Below are 18,823 nucleotides of genomic sequence, written 5' to 3'. Positions count from 1 at the left end.
GTGTACAAACAGTAGGGTGTTACTCACTACAGTTTTGATGCTATAGTGTTAACTTCACCAAAAAAGTCATTCTCATGACTTCACCATAGAATTTTCCTTAAAATAAGGGTATAATAGGAAGAAAGTGTGGAAAAATACACATCGCTACTTTGGTGTTAATTTTCTAAAAATTCACTTAAAAAAGAGAGGAACGGAGGAGTAATAGATTCCTTAGCTATACGCTTAGGGCACTAATTAACAAAAATCATTATTTCTCGTGTTTGTTTTTGTTGATGTTGTAGTGACCGCGTCAGCCACTGGTATTGTTAGAGCAACTACTTCAACCGCTGGTATTATTGATATTACATCAACTATTTCAGCTACTGGTATTGATGTTATTGGCACAAAGTGAATGTTCAACAAAACAGAAAGACACAATAATTGACAGTCGTATTCGACCATTTTTATTCTATATAGATTCCAATATTCCATCCAGTTATAACTTTTGTTTTTTCTTTGATACTTTTGTTTTTTCTTTGATTTTGGCTTGGATGAAATACTACATAAACTTTGTTTTGTAAAACCACTATATTTTGTCTTAACTTTGTTTTGAATTTACCAAATGGATGACCATTATCTTTTGATCTAGTTGTAACTTGAATATATCAAATTGGTTACGCTTATTTTTCAAAAAGAAAAGTGCTAAATATTTTGAGGCTTGTCAAGATGAAATGAAACAATAACAAATATATATTTGTTCTGCACATTGTTACATATACTAGCTGCCAACACATGTAAATGAGCAAAACCATAGATTACACAACAAATGTCACCCAAGTATTTTCCCATGTGATACCCATTTATCCTTATCCATTTTCGTGTTAAGGCTTTGTTGGAAGTTTTTAGTTTGTTGTGGGTAGCTTGTGTGTTACAGGTGAATGGGTGATATAGAATTTTGACTATTATTTTTTCCATCCTATCTATTTTTTCCAAAAATTTCCACGAAGTTTAGGATTCTATAATCCGAATACAGTTTGGATGTTTCAGATTATATTAAGATATGTTGTTTTTTAAGAATATCAAGGAATGCTGAAAACAAAAAACACGAACATAAACGTTTGAAGGAGATTTTATATGCATTTGAAGGAGAAAGATTTGTTGCGATGTGTTTGAAGGAGATTAAATTACTGCAACGCGTTTAATAAGTTGGAAGCCATTAGTTTCCAACTTTCTTTAACGACAGGTTAACAGAAGAACAAACACAAATCTTTTTAAAAATATAAATGACCAAAACATGTTAGAAATAAGATAAAGAATCAAAATACATTTGTAATAAAAGATAAAGAACAAAAATAAATATTTAAGCAGAAAAATAAAATAGTTTAAAGACCTGATCACAACTTTTTAATTCATAGATCTATTTAAATATAATTATAAATTGTTCAACAAAACCGACATATTAATAACTTAGTAGATTATTTCACACCATACCATATGAAATAATTAAAGGTGCAAAATGCTGATCGTGGTCTTCAACTTTATGTGACAACAAATAAAACTTGCCTTTGTCTGTATACGGTTTATCAGTAAGATTTGATTGGTATCGAACAACGATTAATTGATTAATTAACTAATTACTGCACCATTTCAAATCCTATTTTCTCATACATCATTCTCAAAGCTCTTATCCGAATGCAACAGGATAATTTTGATAGTAGAAACTTGTTAAAGATTGAGGGTAGAAAATCATAACTATCTTTTTCTAATAATCTATATTCCCCAGCTACCACTACTATAAATTAAAGCCCACTCTGAAGAAAATAATCAGCCACCAAAGAAAAAGAAAATGGGATCCGAAGCAAACACTCATATCCTTCTTATCTCTTATCCAGCACAAGGACACATAAACCCTCTTCTTAGACTAGCAAAGTGTCTTGCTGCAAAGGGTGCTTCTGTCATCTTCATCACAACAGAGAAAGCTGGCAAAGACATAAGAACTGTTAACAACATCATTGAAAAATCACTCACTCCAATTGGTGATGGTTCTCTCACTTTTGAGTTCTTAGATGATGGTTTAGAAGATGATCATCCTCTAAGAGGAAATCTTTTAGGTTACATAGAACATCTCAAACTTGTTGGAAAACCATTTGTTTCTCAAATGATCAAGAATCATGCTGATTCAAACAAACCATTTTCATGTATCATAAACAATCCTTTTGTTCCATGGGTTTGTGATGTAGCTGATGAACATGGTATTCCTTCTGCTTTGTTATGGATTCAATCCACTGCTGTTTTTGCTGCTTACTATAACTATTTCCACAAACTGGTACGTTTCCCTTCAAAAACAGAACCTTATATTGATGTTCAATTACCTTTTCAAGTTCTTAAATACAATGAAATCCCAGATTTTCTTCATCCTTTTAGTCAATTTCCATTTCTAGGGACACTCATCTTAGAACAGTTTAAGAATTTGTCTAAAGTGTTTTGTGTTTTAGTAGAAACCTATGAAGAACTAGAGCATGATTTCATTGACTATATTTCAAAAAAATCAATTTTCGTAAGACCCATTGGTCCATTGTTTCACAATCCAAATATTAAAGGTGCAAAAAATATTCGTGGAGATTTTATTAAGAGTGATGATTGTAATATTATAGAGTGGCTAAACACAAAGCCAAAAGGTTCTGTGGTTTATATTTCTTTTGGTACTGTTGTGTATCTTCCACAAGAACAAGTGAATGAAATTGCATATGGGTTATTGGATTCTCAAGTCTCGTTTTTGTGGGTATTAAAACCACCTTCGGAGGAATTAGGGCTAAAAGAACATAATTTGCCAGATGGGTTCTTAGAGGAAATAAGTGAGAGAGGAAAAGTGGTGAAGTGGAGTCCACAAGAAGAAGTATTGGCTCATCCATCAGTGGCATGTTTCGTAACACATTGTGGTTGGAATTCATCAATGGAAGCACTTTCTTTGGGAGTTCCAATGTTGACATTTCCAGCATGGGGTGATCAAGTCACAAATGCAAAGTTCTTGGTAGATGTTTTTGGAGTAGGGATTAGATTGGGTTATGGTATGATTGAAAATAAATTAGTAACAAGAGATAAGGTGAAAAGGTGCTTATTGGAAGCAACAACAGGGGAAAAAGCAGAGGAGTTAAAGAAAAATGCAATGAAGTGGAAGAAGGCGGCGGAGGATGCAGTTGCCGTAGGTGGATCCTCTGATCGGAATCTTGATGAATTTATGGAAGACATTCAGAACCGTGGCACTGTTAATATTCCGAAGATGTAATTTGTTTTTTTAAAGGTAATTCCGAAGATGTAATGTAAAGTAAAGTTTCAATATGATAATTTATTTTGTTGCAGAAATAAATCCAAATAGGATTAAGTTTTGTTAGAAGAGCACAATAATAATTGTACCATGTAAGTGGTTTCTACATAACATCATGATACATAAATTCCCTCAAAAAAAAAAAATCATGATACATAAATGATTCAGTACTAATAGTACTATGATTTGATGATTTGTTGGTCACCGTGTCGCTTGTTTATAAGTCATTTTGAAAAGAAAAAAGATCTCTAAATACTTCCTCCTTCCTTAATTTTAAGTGTATTTACTATATATATATATATATATATATATATATATATATATATATATATATATGAAATATAAGACCATCTACGAATTTTTAGATACATTTATTATTCTTTTTTCAAACATGCCCTTTATTAATACTATTAATGTATTTTGAAATATAAAAATTAACATACATACATTGTGACAACTTTATTACTTTAACATCTTTGTAATCTAGTCTTATAAAAAGGGACGGTGGGAGTATAAGCTACCATAGAAATTACTGGTGCATTTACTATTTTTTTCCCTTCTTAAGTATATGGTAATGCTAATATGTGTATGCACATGTTAATGTTTCTATAAACTAAGTATTTATTAAGAAAAAATAAATTTCAATCTTTTGTAAAATAAATTAACACATTTTTCAATACAAAATTTCTATCTTTAGTACCTTAACATTTACCCTTAAATATAACTAATTTATTTTGGAGTATAAAAGCTAAAGATAGACACACTAATATACAAAGGGCATTTAAGGGAAATCTATCTACACAATAGACACATTAAATTCATTAACCATTTTTCTTAATACAAGTGAAAAAAGAAAAATGTCTTTATACGTGGGGAGGAGGGAGCACATGTTCCATAACAAAAGTCATGTACTCTTTTTTTTTTTTTTGTTGAACAAAAGCCATGTACTCTATTAGGGGCGTTTGTGGTGCGGTTTAAATCGATTTTAAAGCAAAAAGTCTTTCAAACCAAAGATCATATTATATGTTGTTCAATTCAATTTTCAATAACTAATTTAAAAAAATCGATCTAATCCAATTTAACGCAGTTTGTTTTGGATCAGTTTTTAAAAAAAATAAATGCATGATAAAATAATTGTTTTAATTCAACGTATAATATATAATATGTTGGAACAAAGGTTCAATTTTTGGATATATATATATATATATATATATATATATATATATATATATATATATATATATATATATATATATATATATATATTAAAGAGAAAGAAGATTAGAGAGATTTTTATGAGGGAAATTAGAGTTGTATATTGCTTTTGAAATCTGTAATTGTTTGTTACAATTGTGCATGTGAGAGACTATGCTATTTATACAGTAATACTTGCTACACAAGTTAATTCATATACAAACTATCTCATAACAATTTTTTTAACTAACTAAACTACTCTAACAAACTGAAAAAAATACACTTCTATCATAATATACACGGTTTACAATCGGTTTGACGCACGATAATCTTCGTTTAAATTATTTTGTCGGAATATAATAAAATAATAACCATCGTGTTGTTTGCATGAAAATAAAGTATTCTTATACTGTAGTTTTTTACACCAAGTTTCTCAGGCTTTTACTTTTTTCTAAAAAAAATATACTTTGGGGAAAGAGTATACTCGTAAAAGAAAAGATATGCTCTCTTTTATTGGAAGAAAGATCTCATGCGGTCCGTTTTGGATTTAGTATATGATGATGAATGAGTATGTGACAGGTTTGCTAATAAAAATTACTAGTAACTGTCCTTGTCCATTTGCTGCTAGAAAGACAGAGAATTAATTTTTGTTGACAGAGAAAGACAATGAAATTAATCATATTGGTCTTGGTCCTTTAGTTATTCCTGTGGACTCTATTTTACCACATTTCCCCTCCCACATGTTTGCTCCTCCAAGAACACGTTTGGTAGGATATGTGGTATAGAACATGTGGTATTTAACTGTGTTTCTCAACCTATCTAAATTTAAAATTGTAAAAAATCGTGTTTGGTTCGGGTGTATTTGGTCCAATTTTCACTTAATTGCGTGGTTTTGTTTATGGTTTTGTTTTGTCAACCGAGCTAACTTTATACATACAATTAACTTTTTTTTCTTCTTCTTTTTCCAATTAACTTATACATGTAATCGTTTTCAATTCATTAGAAAATCTAAATTATTTCTTGATCGTCTCTCCAACTTGACCGCCTCTCTTCATTGTCTCTCCCAGAGGCTAATATAATCAAAATAGGTAATTGTTACAAAGTAGTTAATTGTTGCCGCTAATATAATAAAAAATTCAAAATTGTTGACATATTTTTTAAATTATGTGTTGTCTTGTAAAAAAATGAATCAACCCAAACCTTGTTGGTTTGATTTGGTTTTTTTTTTTTTAAAAAAAAAAATTGTCAATCAAACCACATATTTTTTATCATACAATTCAGATAACTTTTAACATTAAAACCGAATCAAACTGCATCACAAACAACTCTAGTGTTGAATAAAAATTGGGAGGTACAACACTTTACGGTGGGCTGGACACATGATGAGAAATTTTCTTAGATGTATTTGTATACCGAAAAAGAGCTGAATAATTTGGGACGGAGGGAGTATATCTAATAAATGAAAATTTTGCCCATCTATCTTTATGGAAATATGCTCTTTTGACCCTCTAACTTTATGGAAATATGTTGTTTTAACTCTCTATCTTTAAGGAAATAAGCTCTTTTTACCCTTTATCTTTACTAAAAGTTACAATTTTGGCCCCTTGTTTTGGGACACATGGTGTCTTCTCATTAGCTTTGCAACGTTTTGTAAAATTAAGGGGCAACAATTTTCATTTTTTTTTAATAGGGGGTCAAAATCGCAACATTTTGAAACTTAAGGAGCGAAAAGTGCAGTTTAGCCTACATGTTTTTATCGGTTGTTTTTATTGAGTCTGTAGCATTATTAGACATCCTGAAGGTGCAAAAAGCAAGAAATTACAAGAAGTTGAACTTACATCACAGTGACACGATTTCTACCCAAGATTTGGAGTTTGCCATTGCCTATAAAATTATGACGGATTGCAAAATCGTGACACGGTTGCACCATTTTTCCAGCGCCAGAGTATGAATTTGAATTTAATGAATACATCGTGATACGATTTTTGGCATCGTGACATGATTTTTGACGCCCATAACCTTGCCTATATAAACTGAACACATTTTTGAGAAAAGGGTTCGAAAATTTGGAGATCAGAGATTGGAGAGGTGACTTGCCATCAAACTAATAGTTGATTCTCATGTATGTAATGAATCTTTCTTTGAATATAGTGATTGTAATTTCAATTATGAGTAGCTAAGTTCTTAGTGATTAGGTCTCGAGATGAATCTTGTTTGTTATGTTTGAAAAATATAGATTGTGTCTATGATAATGCACTTCAAGTCTTTTATGCACGATAGTAGAAAAGATTGAAGTTGCTGCGCTTCTATCTCCAATACCATACTTGGATCATATGTTAGTGCACCTCTGGTACTTAGATTGGTCAAGATGCAAACTGATCGGGAATTTTTTGCTGCTTTCTATTAATTTTCACGGTTAAAGTAGATAATTGATGTGGAAATTATTACTGGTTTTATTCAAGTGATTCTTAGTTTCTTACCTTGGGTGATCATCAACTGAACAGTCAAAAGGTTACAATTTTCTATCTATCCTGTTTTTCTCCTTTTCTTCTGCATATTTTCATTCATCGAATCGAAGTATTTCTAGTTTAACAAATGTTCACTTTCCTGTGACATGTCTAAGTTGCAGTGACTCACTGTCATCCATTTACAGGTTCATGTCTCTCAACAATGGTGATACTCTTGGTAAATATATTCCACTATCTATCAGCAGTGCTTATGTTATGTATGGCATGCTATATCTTACCAAGGACCTTTTATCTTTACAAACATAAGTGCTTAGTTAGCAACTGCCTTCTATTCCTGGTTGGTTGTGCACCAGCAGATGGGTGGAGTAAAAGTCTGTCACTTATCAAATATATCGAATAATTTCAAAGACACTGCCTTTTTAACTTCATCTAGAAATTGCTGAACGTACCTTAAAGTTTTGATATCTTGAAAGCAATGATCATGTTGACTTCATTTTAAGCTTGCAAGCAAAACAAGATCTATATGACCCTATTATCAGTTTTTTCAAGTCGTTTGGCCAATTTAGTAGCATCTAAAGCTTGCATCCTTCTATTAAGATGAATGCAATATAACAATATATAGGTCCATGTATTATATTACTCATATTGTCATGTTAAAACATTAAACATACAGTGGAGTCTGTCTACTTTTATCTTCTATTTATAAATATGGTGATAACAGATCCCACTGAATTGGCTTAAAATCTCATAGGTATTAGTATTTAGTCTTTTGTTTCAAATTGTTATTCTATTGGAACCAGACTCCTTTTGTTCTTTCTAATTCTATTCTCACTTCTTCTCTATAAATTTATATTGTTAACAAAATTCTCTGTAGAATGGTATTAAAACAGAAGATATAAATTTATCATTGCAATCACACTCTAGAACATAAAGGAAAGTTTATAGAGACAAGGATAGTAAATTTACAAGATATTCCCTTCCAAAATAACTGAATGACCCCATTTTCATAACTTGCCAATTGCCAATTTATTACAATTCTTAAAACACAACACAACTTGCCAATTTTGAACGTGCAACAAGGACAATGAAATGAATGATATTACATCGTCTGAATGTTAACAATGCAATGTTTCTTAATGTCTTGGATAAATGCATCAAGATGTCGGTCAGAGCCTCAACATGACCATAGTTTTCAAGATAAACCACCTCTGGTGTGGATGGTTATTCCTTTAGTGTGTGCTGCAAGCTAGTTATATGTATGATTTACCAACTAGGATAAATAGGAACAACCTCAAACCAATTTTAATGGTGTTATCAGGTATTTGAGAACCTTGGATCAAAGCTTATTTGATTTTCTAAATAGTTATACTGTCCATTCCCTGTGGATCTTGTTTGTGAATTTGAACGACAGCTTTTGGAAAATGCTAGCATATATCAGCTGGTTATTCTTGAATGACCTACTTATAAGGGTATAATTTTATGATAAGCTATTGTTGATTAAGAGCATTAAAATTAATGACATGCGATCTAACAACTTCTAAAAGAAGACCTGTGTTCTCTTTTATTAGAAAAAAAGGACAACAAAATTTACCATATTACACCTTGTGAATGTTTACAACAGCACGTTTCTTAATGTCTTCCATAAATACATCAAGATTCCGATCAGAGGATCCACCGACAGCCACTGCTTCCTCCGCCACCTTCTTCCACTTCATTGCATTTTTCTTCAACTCCTCTGCTTTTTCCCCTGTTGTTGCTTCCATTAAGCACTTCTTCACCTCATCTCTTGTTACCAACTTGTTTTCCATAAGACTATAACCCAATCTAATCCCTACACCAAAAACATCTATCAAAAACTTTGCATTTGTAAGGTGGTCACCAAATGCTGGAAATACCAACACTGGAACTCCTGAAGCAATTGCTTCCATCGTTGAATTCCAGCCACAATGTGTCATGAAACATGCCACCGAAGGATGATCAAGTACTTCCTCTTGTGGACTCCACTTCACCACTTTTCCTCTCTCACTTGTTTCCTCCAAGAACCCATCAGGCAAATGATCATGGTGTTTTTTTGCCCACAAAAATCTGAGTTTAGAATTCAATAACCCAAATGCAATTTCATTCACTTGTTCTGGAGGATGGTCTACAACAGTCCCAAAAGAGATGTAAACTACAGAACCTTTTGGCTTTGTGTTTAGCCACTCTATAATACTACAATCATCATCGCTCTTAACAAAATCACCTCGAATATTGCTTGCTGCTTTTATTGTTGGGTTCTTGAACAGAGGACCAATGGGTCTAATGAGGACTGATTTTTTGGAAAGATAATCGATGAAATCATGCTCTAGTTCTTCATAGGTATCCACTAATACACAAAACATTTTAGACAAGTTATTCATATGTGACGTGGTGAGTGTCCCTAGAATTGGATAGGGATTAAAAGGATGTATTAAATCTGGGATTTCATTGTATTTAAGGACTATGAAAGGCAAATGAACATCAATATAAGGTTCTGTTTCTGAAGGGAAAGATACAAGTTTGTGGACATAGTTATAGTAAGTGGCGAAAACAGCACTAGAATTATTCCATGATAAAGCAGAAAGAATATCATGTTCAAAAGCTACATCGCAAACCCATGGAAGAAAAGGATTGTATATGATACATGAAATTGGTTTACTTGAATCAGCATGATTCTTGATCATTTTAGAAAAAAAAACTGCCTCCCAACAAGCTCAAGCTCTGCATGGTCAATGGAACCATCATCTAGTAAACTATGATCAAAGAACTCGAAAGTGAGGCAACCATCACCTATTGGAGTTGCTAATTTGTTGGTGATTCGCATGTCTTTGCCTGCTTTCTCTGTTGTAGTGAAGATGACAGAGGCACCCTTTGCAGCAAGACATTTTCCTAGTCTAAGAAGAGGGTTTATGTGTCCTTGTGCTGGAAAAGAAACAAGTAGGATATGAATGGGAACTTCGGATCCCATTTTTCCTTTTCTTCCTTTTCTTCTTCACAGTTGGAGAAATGTATGGCAGGAGAAATAACCTGGGGCATTATCCCTTGCCATGTTTTTTGATATGGCATGGAGTACATGTGTAGTGTAAGATTAGAGTTCCTCTTACATGTGTAAATGGCCATGGGATATGGTTTTCAACACAATGATTTGAGCATCTACATGTATAACGAGAAATGTGTTTTTTTAAACAAATAGTATTTATATTTCCTAACGAAATATAAACTAAAACTAGTTCCTTAAAAATAAGATAAACTAAAACTGGTTTGTATAACGGGGAATTTTTTTTAATTAAATTAAAAAAGATAATATTTTCTACCTCCTATCTAAACTAAAACTCACTAACATAAAGATGTGCTAATATTAGGAACTATAAGAACACTTAGAAAGATACAGTGTCATTGCAATTTGAATACTTAAGTTTAAGACCACTACCCAAACAACCAAGAAAATAAAAGCAGGTTGAATACTTCCCATATGCACTATTATACCCAAAAAAAAAAAATGCATCACATGGACAGAATGATTTGAGTAAAATACTCAGTCTTATATTGTGCAAACACGACACCAATATACACCAATTTTGACAGCCACTTCTCCAAAAATGAAAAGCATTTACATTATTTTTTGTCAACGTTCATATGTTATGTTAATGGTTAATTTGTTAGTTTTTGATGAAGGTGGGAATCGGACCTGAAATCACCCTTATCAATCCACTTGTTACCTCTTTCACCACAGCCACCAAACCAATCATATAATTGTAACCATAAATTGTGCACTAGGTAATTTTTATTTTTTTTTAAACCAGAAAGGAGGGGCAGCAAAGAACTACCACCTCAAAATATTATAAATAAACAGAGAGACAACAAAGAAAAGGAGGGGGACAAAAACCAAAACCTCCTAGTTAAAGGAAACCCTAAAGTTGGGCAACCCTAACCTATCATGAATAAGCAAACAGTTAATAAAGTCAGGCATATCCATCCAAATAGTAATTCCCTGAATGTCTAAGCCTTTTGCTGCCAAGATATCTGCACATTTGTTACCCTCCCTATAAATATGTGTTACAACAAAGTTCATTTCAGTGAGCAAGAGTCTGCAGTTGATCCATCTATTTCTAAGATTGCAAGGAATCATGGAAATTTTGTTAAAGGCCATTACTACAAGAGCTGAATCTGATTCAATCCATAAGTTCCTCCATCCTCTTTGAGAAGCAATTTCGACAGCTCTCAAAACTGCTGAGATCTCAGCATGGAATGCGCTTCCCCCTCCTAGGTTTTCAGCAAAACAACAAAGAAAGTTACCATTAGGGTTCCTGAAGATTCCCCCACATGAAGATGAGATATCAGTGGATGCCCCATCTGTGTTGCACTTAAGCCATCCTGCAATGGGAGGAGACCAGATGATTTCCTTGATGCAAGTAGGTTTTGGAGGATGAACGTCTACATTGAACTTCTTTAGAATGTTGAAGTCTCTGATTGAAGAATTTGAAAGCTTATTTGTGTTGTTACCAGAAAGCTTCACTGCAGAAATGATATTGTTAATTGCTACCTGCCAGTAAGGGACTTTGTTGTGAAATCTTGTTTGGTTTCTAGAATACCAAATTGAGCTGATGATATTGACAATGGTTGCTTGGATGACAATTTTACACTGAAGAGACCAACCCCTATCACAAACTGACCAAATGTCAGGGATTGAATGGAACTGTAAAGGAGAACCAATGACAGATGCAAACCAGCACCATATTTTGAAAGCAAAACTGCATTCAAAGAAGAGATGGAAAGATGTTTCTGTGTGCCTGGAACAAAGAGAGCACATGGATGTCAGTTGACAACCCCTATGCTGAAGCTTCTCATCTGTTGGAACCTTATCATGAACCAGTCTCCAAACAAGGAGTGATTTGCGGGGGGGGGGGGGGGGGGGGGGATATCTTTACTCTAAACACATTTAGTCCAATCAAGAGCAGTAGTTTGTTGGTTTCTGAAAATATATGCATCACAGAGCTGCAGTTCACCATTAGAGTTATGCTTCCAAGCTAGCTTATCATCAGTGTCCTCCATTGGAATTGTAACTTTCTCTGTAAGCAATCTCAGCTCAGGGTGTTGATTGATAATGAATTGAGGAATATCCCATTGAAAATTATGCATATACTCATGAACCAATTTAGGATAGTTCACATAGTCATTTTGATCCAAATTCAGGTGCTCATTCAATGGCACACCACACCAGGCATCCTCCCAGAATTTGATTTTCTTCCCATTGCCAAGGATCCAATTTGAGTTGTCAATAACCTGTGAGAATTCATTTTTGATGCTAGACCAAACAGAAGAGTAAATATGGTGATTTATAGCCTGGTTACCTCTAACAGCTCTAATAGGTAATTAGGATTTTTGCTTCACATCAATATTACTTTTATAACTATGAAACAAAGTTACGATAAAATAAAAGAAATGCCTCAATAATTAGTGATATATACTCACAGTATGGTAATGGCAAAGAAAATAGTATATAAAGATACAGAAGTAATAACCTTCATATCAGTGGTGCACTCCATCCTTTCTACATCTTCACTGAGAGTTTTTAACTTTTTCCCTCTTATCATTCAATGGTTTGGAATCTATTTTTCCAAACAATGGTTTTAACTTCAACCAATCAATTAGTAGCAAACCAAGACAGTAAATACTTCTGTGGGATTTATCATCATCATATTTACAGACACAACATCAAAGTGGACGGACTCCACTGTATGTTTAATGAATCTATAAACAGTTATATTACATTCATCTTAATGGAAGGAAGCAAGCTTTAAATACTACTAAATTTCCCCATTGACTTGAAGAAACTGATGATAGGGTCATAAAGATCTTGTTTTGCTTGCAAGCTTAAAATGAAGTCAATGTGACCATAGTTTTCAAGATAAACCACCTCAGGTGTGGATGGCAGTTCCTTGAGTGTGTGCTGGAAATCAGTTACATCTGCTAAAGCATCGTTTCCCCCATAAGCCATCAACAAAGGCAATGATCTGGGTATGCGGCTAAGGTCAAATTTTGGTGGTTTGAAATTGCCATACTCTATCAGATTTTTAAGCTTTCCATAATCGTACTTGGAGAAGGTACCTTTGCGGATCACTGGAGAACATATGAGGTCATCAGAGACATAACCATTGACAAGAATAATAGCAAGTCAATACTGATTTCTAAACCATCATGCACAAAATGAAAGCTGGCTAGCCAAAGCAAATAACACAGTAAAAGTGGATAACCAAACTTCAAATGTCTTTTTAGCAATTTATAAATAGAGTTTAAAAGACAGTCTGGTGGAAATAATTAGGTATTTAATGAACAGCAGAATTTCGTTCCACTTCCACCCATGTGCTGATTCATCATCAACCAGTAATTAATGGCAATTGCTAACTAGTAACTTATCTTCGTACAAATATGCTCCTTGGCAAGATAAAGCATGTCATAAACAACATAAGCATACATATCATGCTGATAATGAAATATATTTACCAAGAGAGAAAGAAACTACAGCGGAGCATGTTTAGATAATCTACTTGCAAGTTTGTACCTAGTAACGACATTATAGGAAATCAATTGATACATCCTCCTCTCCTAAAGACATATTTCTAAGGATTTAAAAGATATGCATTGTCGGTGTAAATCAGTTTTATTTGACATTCAATAAATTTACTATTTGTTCACATCACCCCATTTTAATAACTGCATTTTGAAATTGACGGAATGACATGGAAAAATAGAGACCTCTCATTGGATGTCAGTGTAAAACTAATTACTAAGGTGGACATGTAGTAGACGATATAGAATAAACAAACTGGTACTAAGGTTGTCATGTAGAAGAGAAAATGTAAAACTTTGTCTTTAAAGTTCAGACCCACTGAACATTATTACTTCCCCCAACCCCCGTCCCTACAAAGTCCAATTTAAAGCTGCTTCATATCATACAAATGTTATAACATTATCAAACATGATCAAAGGTAAATTTGTGATGGTAACAATCAGTAGTAGAATTCATAAATATGAGCAACAACATCAAATTACTATAGCTATCTGTACCACTGCTAATTGAAAACAGCGCCAGTGAATAGTCAGAAAAGTCACAGCAAAATTCTCACATAAAGAAACCAATTAAAGATGATGGAATATGGAACATACTCTGGAAAAGGTGGTTCAAGTTTTTGGAGGATGATGGATGAGGTTCTTGTTCAAGATAATAAGCCACGCGTGACTCGTTGAAGCAACAATTCTTTCCTGTAATTTAATTTAATGTCATGAGAAAAAGCAGTAACAAAAAAAGAAAGCAAAATAAGAAATATTGCATAATTATTGATACATGCAGAATGACCAAAAGGATTCCTAAGTTATTGATTAAAATGAGAGAGGAAGGTTTTTGAATCATGCTTAGGCGACCTATGAAGCACGGACACCTCTAGGACTAGGCGTGTCGCGGTGTCCGGCACTCCCATGACACTCGTACGACACGTGTCGGACAACTAAGACCGGTGTCCTAAATAAAATTGTTTTTTTTCTTTACTTCGACACTCCTAGACCGGTGTCCGACACCTATAACACTCATACGAGCCATGTCAGACAACTCAGACATTTGTCTGAAACATTTTTTTTTTTTTTCCTCTTGGTTCCACACACCGTAGATACAAGAGTTACATATGTGTTGAGAAATGTTGATCAATTAGGGGGTTATAGAAATTAAAGTTGATTACAACGTTTTTAGCTTTTTTGATAGTAGAAGAATAAATAAAGGTCAAATACTATGGTATCTTGTTTTAGAACTTTTTTCAATGAAATAAATTGCTCAAGTTAAATTCTTATGTATGTATTTTGATTTTCGTTTTAGACCGTCTATAAATAAATTAATATATGTGTAGCGGTGATGGTGTCCTATATTTTTTACATCAATAATGGGATCTTGCGCACAATTCAGATCAGAGAGGGTGAGTAGGATCGCAAAATCGTAAGATTTTTTACTTTTAAATCTAGATCTTGATCAAGACAATGTGTTCAGATAAAGCCAGCAAAGTAATTGCAATGGCATTCATGAAAGACAAAAGGCATTATGAGAAGAGTATTATTTGGATTGGAAAGTTAAGCACAATAAAAACAAAAAAATGAAATTCTACAAAGACTAGCATGATGTGAACTCAGTCAAATCCTTCTAAACACAGACATACATACAGAGCTAGTGTGAGAGACATGAACCTGTAATGGATGACAGCATGTCACTGCAACTTAGACGAGTATCACATAAGGAAATCAAGAGATTGGTTTCCCAATCGCTGAAAATGAGTTAAGAAAAATACCCCGTGAAAATTTGCTAAGCTGGAAATACATGGATCAACATATGCAAAAGAAAAGGAGAAAAACAGGACAGAACGAAAACTGGAACCTTTTGAAATTCAGCTGATGAACACCCATTGTAGCAATCATCTGAACAAAGACAGCAATCATTTTCATATTACATATCAACTTTAACAGTTCAAGAAAACAGAAACTATAAAGCAACAACAAATACCTGATCAATGTGCATCTTTTCCATTCTTAGTACCAAAGGTGCACTAATATGATCCAAGTATGAAATTGGAGACAGAAGAGCTGCAGCTTCAACCTTTTCTACTATATCCGGTTGAGTGAAGGCAGCAAAAGACATAATTGTCCCCTAAGATGGATAAGATGTTTCTAAAATGTAAGCTATGGAAAATGCTGGTAGAATGTGAAAAGGATGATTTACAGGAAGCATAAACACCTGTGAATGCCCAACTACAAATAACTTTGAGTTTGTCACTGAATTAATATAATTGATCATTTCCGCAAGATCATACAGGGCTAATTCTTGCCAGCTCCAATCCCAAAAGTGCTACAAAAGAACAAATGCTAAATTAGTCATACTCATCAGTTTTATTTTGGTAAAAATGAGGGGCCAAAGCACAAGTCACATCGTATCACTTTAGTCATGTCACAACAAACATGTAAAGTGTATAACAAACTCTGACTAGAATTCTTCGACAATGGTAGATATTAATAATATAAAAACGTTTGAACCTTATCAATATACAGCTAAAAATGACATAATGAACCAACTGCTCAAGATCAAACAATAGTAATGATCTACCGAATGAAGCATTTCTTATTTGTCCATTCTGTTCTCCCTTTTCGAGATCATCATAAGTACTTCTTATAAGATCAGAGGTAATAATGATGATCTACCGAATGAAGCATTCCTTCTTTGTTCATTCTGTTCAACCTTTTCAAACTAGTGCTGAAAATCAGCAGAGTCTATACTAAAATACTTCAATTGTGCTAATTAATATAAGTGAAAACTTGTTGAAAACATTCAGAGGTACCGTGTCAAAACTCAAAAATATAAGATCACATACTAGTAGCTTTCTTTAGTGTGACCTCATTTCTATTAGCAAATGGCAATTGTTTCCCTTAATACATTTAGAACTTGTAGTACAAATATGAGTAATGATATCTGTACAGCTATTTTGTGACAACTTTTGGGACAACCTTTTTTTCTCTTCTTTTGGAACAAAAACAATAGAGAGAGAAAGAGGGGAAGAGAAAGTAAGAACGCAATGTGAGTATGAAAGAGAGAGAGAGAGAGAGAGAGAGAGAGAGAGAGAGAGAGAGCTGTCTCAAAAGTTGTCCCAAAATGGTTGTACAAATATTATTTCTCTATAAATATTTTCAAACATTACCACATGAAAGTTTAGTTGTTGATTTCATAACTTAAAATTTCAGCAATGAAGTTTCAAATTCATTTTGCAATTTTGTGGAACACCCTTGGCTATGTATAGAAAAGTAAGAAACTTAATTCAATATTTCTCCCATATTTTACAATTGAAAAGAAAAGAAAAACAAAACTATCACATACATCTGCCATTCAATGAGTTCTATAACATGAAGGATAAAGCAAACTGCTCACCTTATTCTTCTCTGATAAAGATTTATGTCCATGGCTCCAACGTGTTCCACGCACATTTCCTACCCAAACATCAAAACCTTGATCCGCAAGGATGAAGCCCAATGATTGTTCTGGTGTATTTAGAAACCATGCATCACCTGCCTGATTGTATCAAATGGCATAACAAAAGACAAAAAACAAAGTTGAGATTCAGTCAATTAGTTTCAAACTTTAAAAGGAATTTCACAATTCACACTAAAAAGAGTTAAAAACTCCACTTCCCCTAAAAAATGACAGAATATAGTGCAACTTGCCGAATACAAAGTGAATTTTTAACACCAATTCAAACACTGTCCAAAACTCTGCAAATATTACTGGTAGTGTCAAATTGATTTTGAATTAATTAATTTGTAAAATTTATTCTCGTTCAAGTTAAAATGAATGAAAAGTGATTTATGTTTGGATACATTCATGTAAACAGGGTTTAACAATAAATTCAATGGTAAAAATCAATTAGAGACAAAAGCTTGAACTTCTAAGCTCAATTTAGAATCATTTATGAGGCAAAACCAATACATCCAAACAGGCCAATAACAAATTCTCCACCTCGAGAATCAATTATGTACCCTCCAAAAGTAGAACCAAACATACACTAAAGGAAGCTAGATACAAAATCTTGAAACTTCCCACATTGAAGTAGCAAGATATCAATGCCTTATTATACTAATACAATATGAAGCACATACACACACATGGACACCGATAATAATTTGAGAAAATGACATAATTCAAAATAATCGATGTCACACACCGGACACGTCTTCTATCAGAAGTGTCGGTGCTATAGGGATTATTATATAGAATTAAAAAAATTAAGAGCAGACAATGAAGTAAGTAAGTAGTAACCATGAATAGGCCATGGAGAAGCAGAACCGGAGGACCTCGTTGTTGTTGTTTTTGAGCAGAATAACGAATACGCGCAAAAGAAGAAGAAGAAGATGAAGACACGCGCTGAAGACCTAACAAGAAACCATCCTTTGTTTCAATCTGAAAGTAATTCAAAAAAATAAAAGCGCCAATTAGCAAGAAAAACAGAAAGATATGAATTAGAAAGAAGGGTAATATTGGAAAAAGTAGTGAATGAATGTATGAATACCACATATTCAGAGCAAGGGTAACCAGCGGGAAGAATGAGTTCATCACAGAGAGTTGGTTGTTGTTTGGGGGGTGCGCTGCCGCCGTCGAAGGAGTGAGCGATGTTTCCGAAGGATAAGAGTATGGCAATTGTCGTCAACCAAACACTCCCCATCCCCCAAATTCTGTTTCACCAATCCTATTATTGATGGTGATGATGGTGGCAACACTCATCATTTGTAATCTAATTTATACTCTCGGGTTCGATGGATTATCCATCACTCCAACGCGCCTCAATTGGCGCGTGTTCTGTAAAGCTACCACCCTATACTAACTGTTAGGTGGTTGTTATCGTTATTTTTTCCAGATGATTATCGTTTTGATCTATATTTTACTTTGGGGTTACGTTTGGATGTTCTGATAGGAAAGAGGATAAAATGTCTTCAAATGAAAAGTTTAATTTTTTGTGATAAAACGAAATTTGTCTTAGATGTTAGTAAAAAAAAAGTAAAAATTAGTTTTAGATAATTGAAAAACTAATAAATAATTTAATGAGTAAAATAAATTTGTTAATCTGTCTATTTATTTATTTATTTAATCTCTTTTATGATTAAAAATGATTTTATTTATTTGAAACAATATATTACTAAAAAATTTGTTTCAGTTTGTCATAAAATATCCAAAGAACAAATCGAAATTATGTTTAATTATACTTTGTTGGGTTAAATATGTTTTTTGTCCTTATAAATATGTTAAATTTTCGTTTTAGTC

General features: G+C 33.2%; 2 protein-coding genes and 1 pseudogene across 3 annotated transcripts; 1 reads left to right on the top strand and 2 right to left on the bottom strand.

Moving 5' to 3' along the window:
- The first annotated feature begins 1,633 nt into the window (after positions 1-1,633).
- Positions 1,634-3,497, top strand: LOC146958873 (gallate 1-beta-glucosyltransferase 84A24-like). The gene has a single exon (XM_085740390.1). It carries the CDS (start codon positions 1,826-1,828, stop codon positions 3,263-3,265), a length of 1,440 nt encoding a protein of 479 aa, XP_085596516.1. The 5' UTR covers positions 1,634-1,825; the 3' UTR covers positions 3,266-3,497.
- Positions 3,498-7,887: 4,390 nt separating this feature from the next.
- LOC146958872 (gallate 1-beta-glucosyltransferase 84A24 pseudogene) lies at positions 7,888-10,133 on the bottom strand (annotated as a pseudogene). Its single transcript, XR_015024743.1, has one exon. The product of XR_015024743.1 is annotated as a gallate 1-beta-glucosyltransferase 84A24 pseudogene (transcript).
- A 2,499-nt stretch (positions 10,134-12,632) lies between these two features.
- LOC146958871 (lipase 1) lies at positions 12,633-18,274 on the bottom strand. The gene is made up of 9 exons (XM_085740389.1): positions 18,075-18,274; positions 17,825-17,965; positions 16,940-17,080; positions 15,758-15,868; positions 15,527-15,670; positions 15,401-15,441; positions 15,214-15,290; positions 14,152-14,247; positions 12,633-13,104 (listed from the first exon to the last, which is right to left on the bottom strand). Exons 1-9 carry the CDS (start codon positions 18,225-18,227, stop codon positions 12,782-12,784), a joined length of 1,227 nt encoding a protein of 408 aa, XP_085596515.1. The 5' UTR covers positions 18,228-18,274; the 3' UTR covers positions 12,633-12,781.
- Positions 18,275-18,823: the final 549 nt, after the last annotated feature.

Source organism: Medicago sativa, chromosome 1, assembly GCF_051527215.1.
Source record: "Medicago sativa cultivar Bolivia chromosome 1, Bolivia_mono, whole genome shotgun sequence".
NCBI lineage: Eukaryota > Viridiplantae > Streptophyta > Magnoliopsida > Fabales > Fabaceae > Medicago > Medicago sativa.
The sequence above is the reverse complement of the archived record's forward strand: the minus strand, read 5'-3'. Positions and strand labels throughout refer to the sequence as shown.

Excerpts from the sequence above, each read along its gene's own strand:
- LOC146958871 (XM_085740389.1), bottom strand. The coding sequence starts at position 18,227 with ATGGGGAGTGTTTGGTTGACGACAATTGCCATACTCTTATCCTTCGGA. Across the intron at positions 15,869-16,939 it reads CTTTATCAGAGAAGAATAAG|CACTTTTGGGATTGGAGCTG; the intron begins GTGAGCAGTTTG and ends GTTCTTTTGTAG. Across the intron at positions 13,105-14,151 it reads CTTGAACCACCTTTTCCAGA|TGATCCGCAAAGGTACCTTC; the intron begins GTATGTTCCATA and ends TATGTTCTCCAG.
- LOC146958873 (XM_085740390.1), top strand. The coding sequence starts at position 1,826 with ATGGGATCCGAAGCAAACACTCATATCCTTCTTATCTCTTATCCAGCA.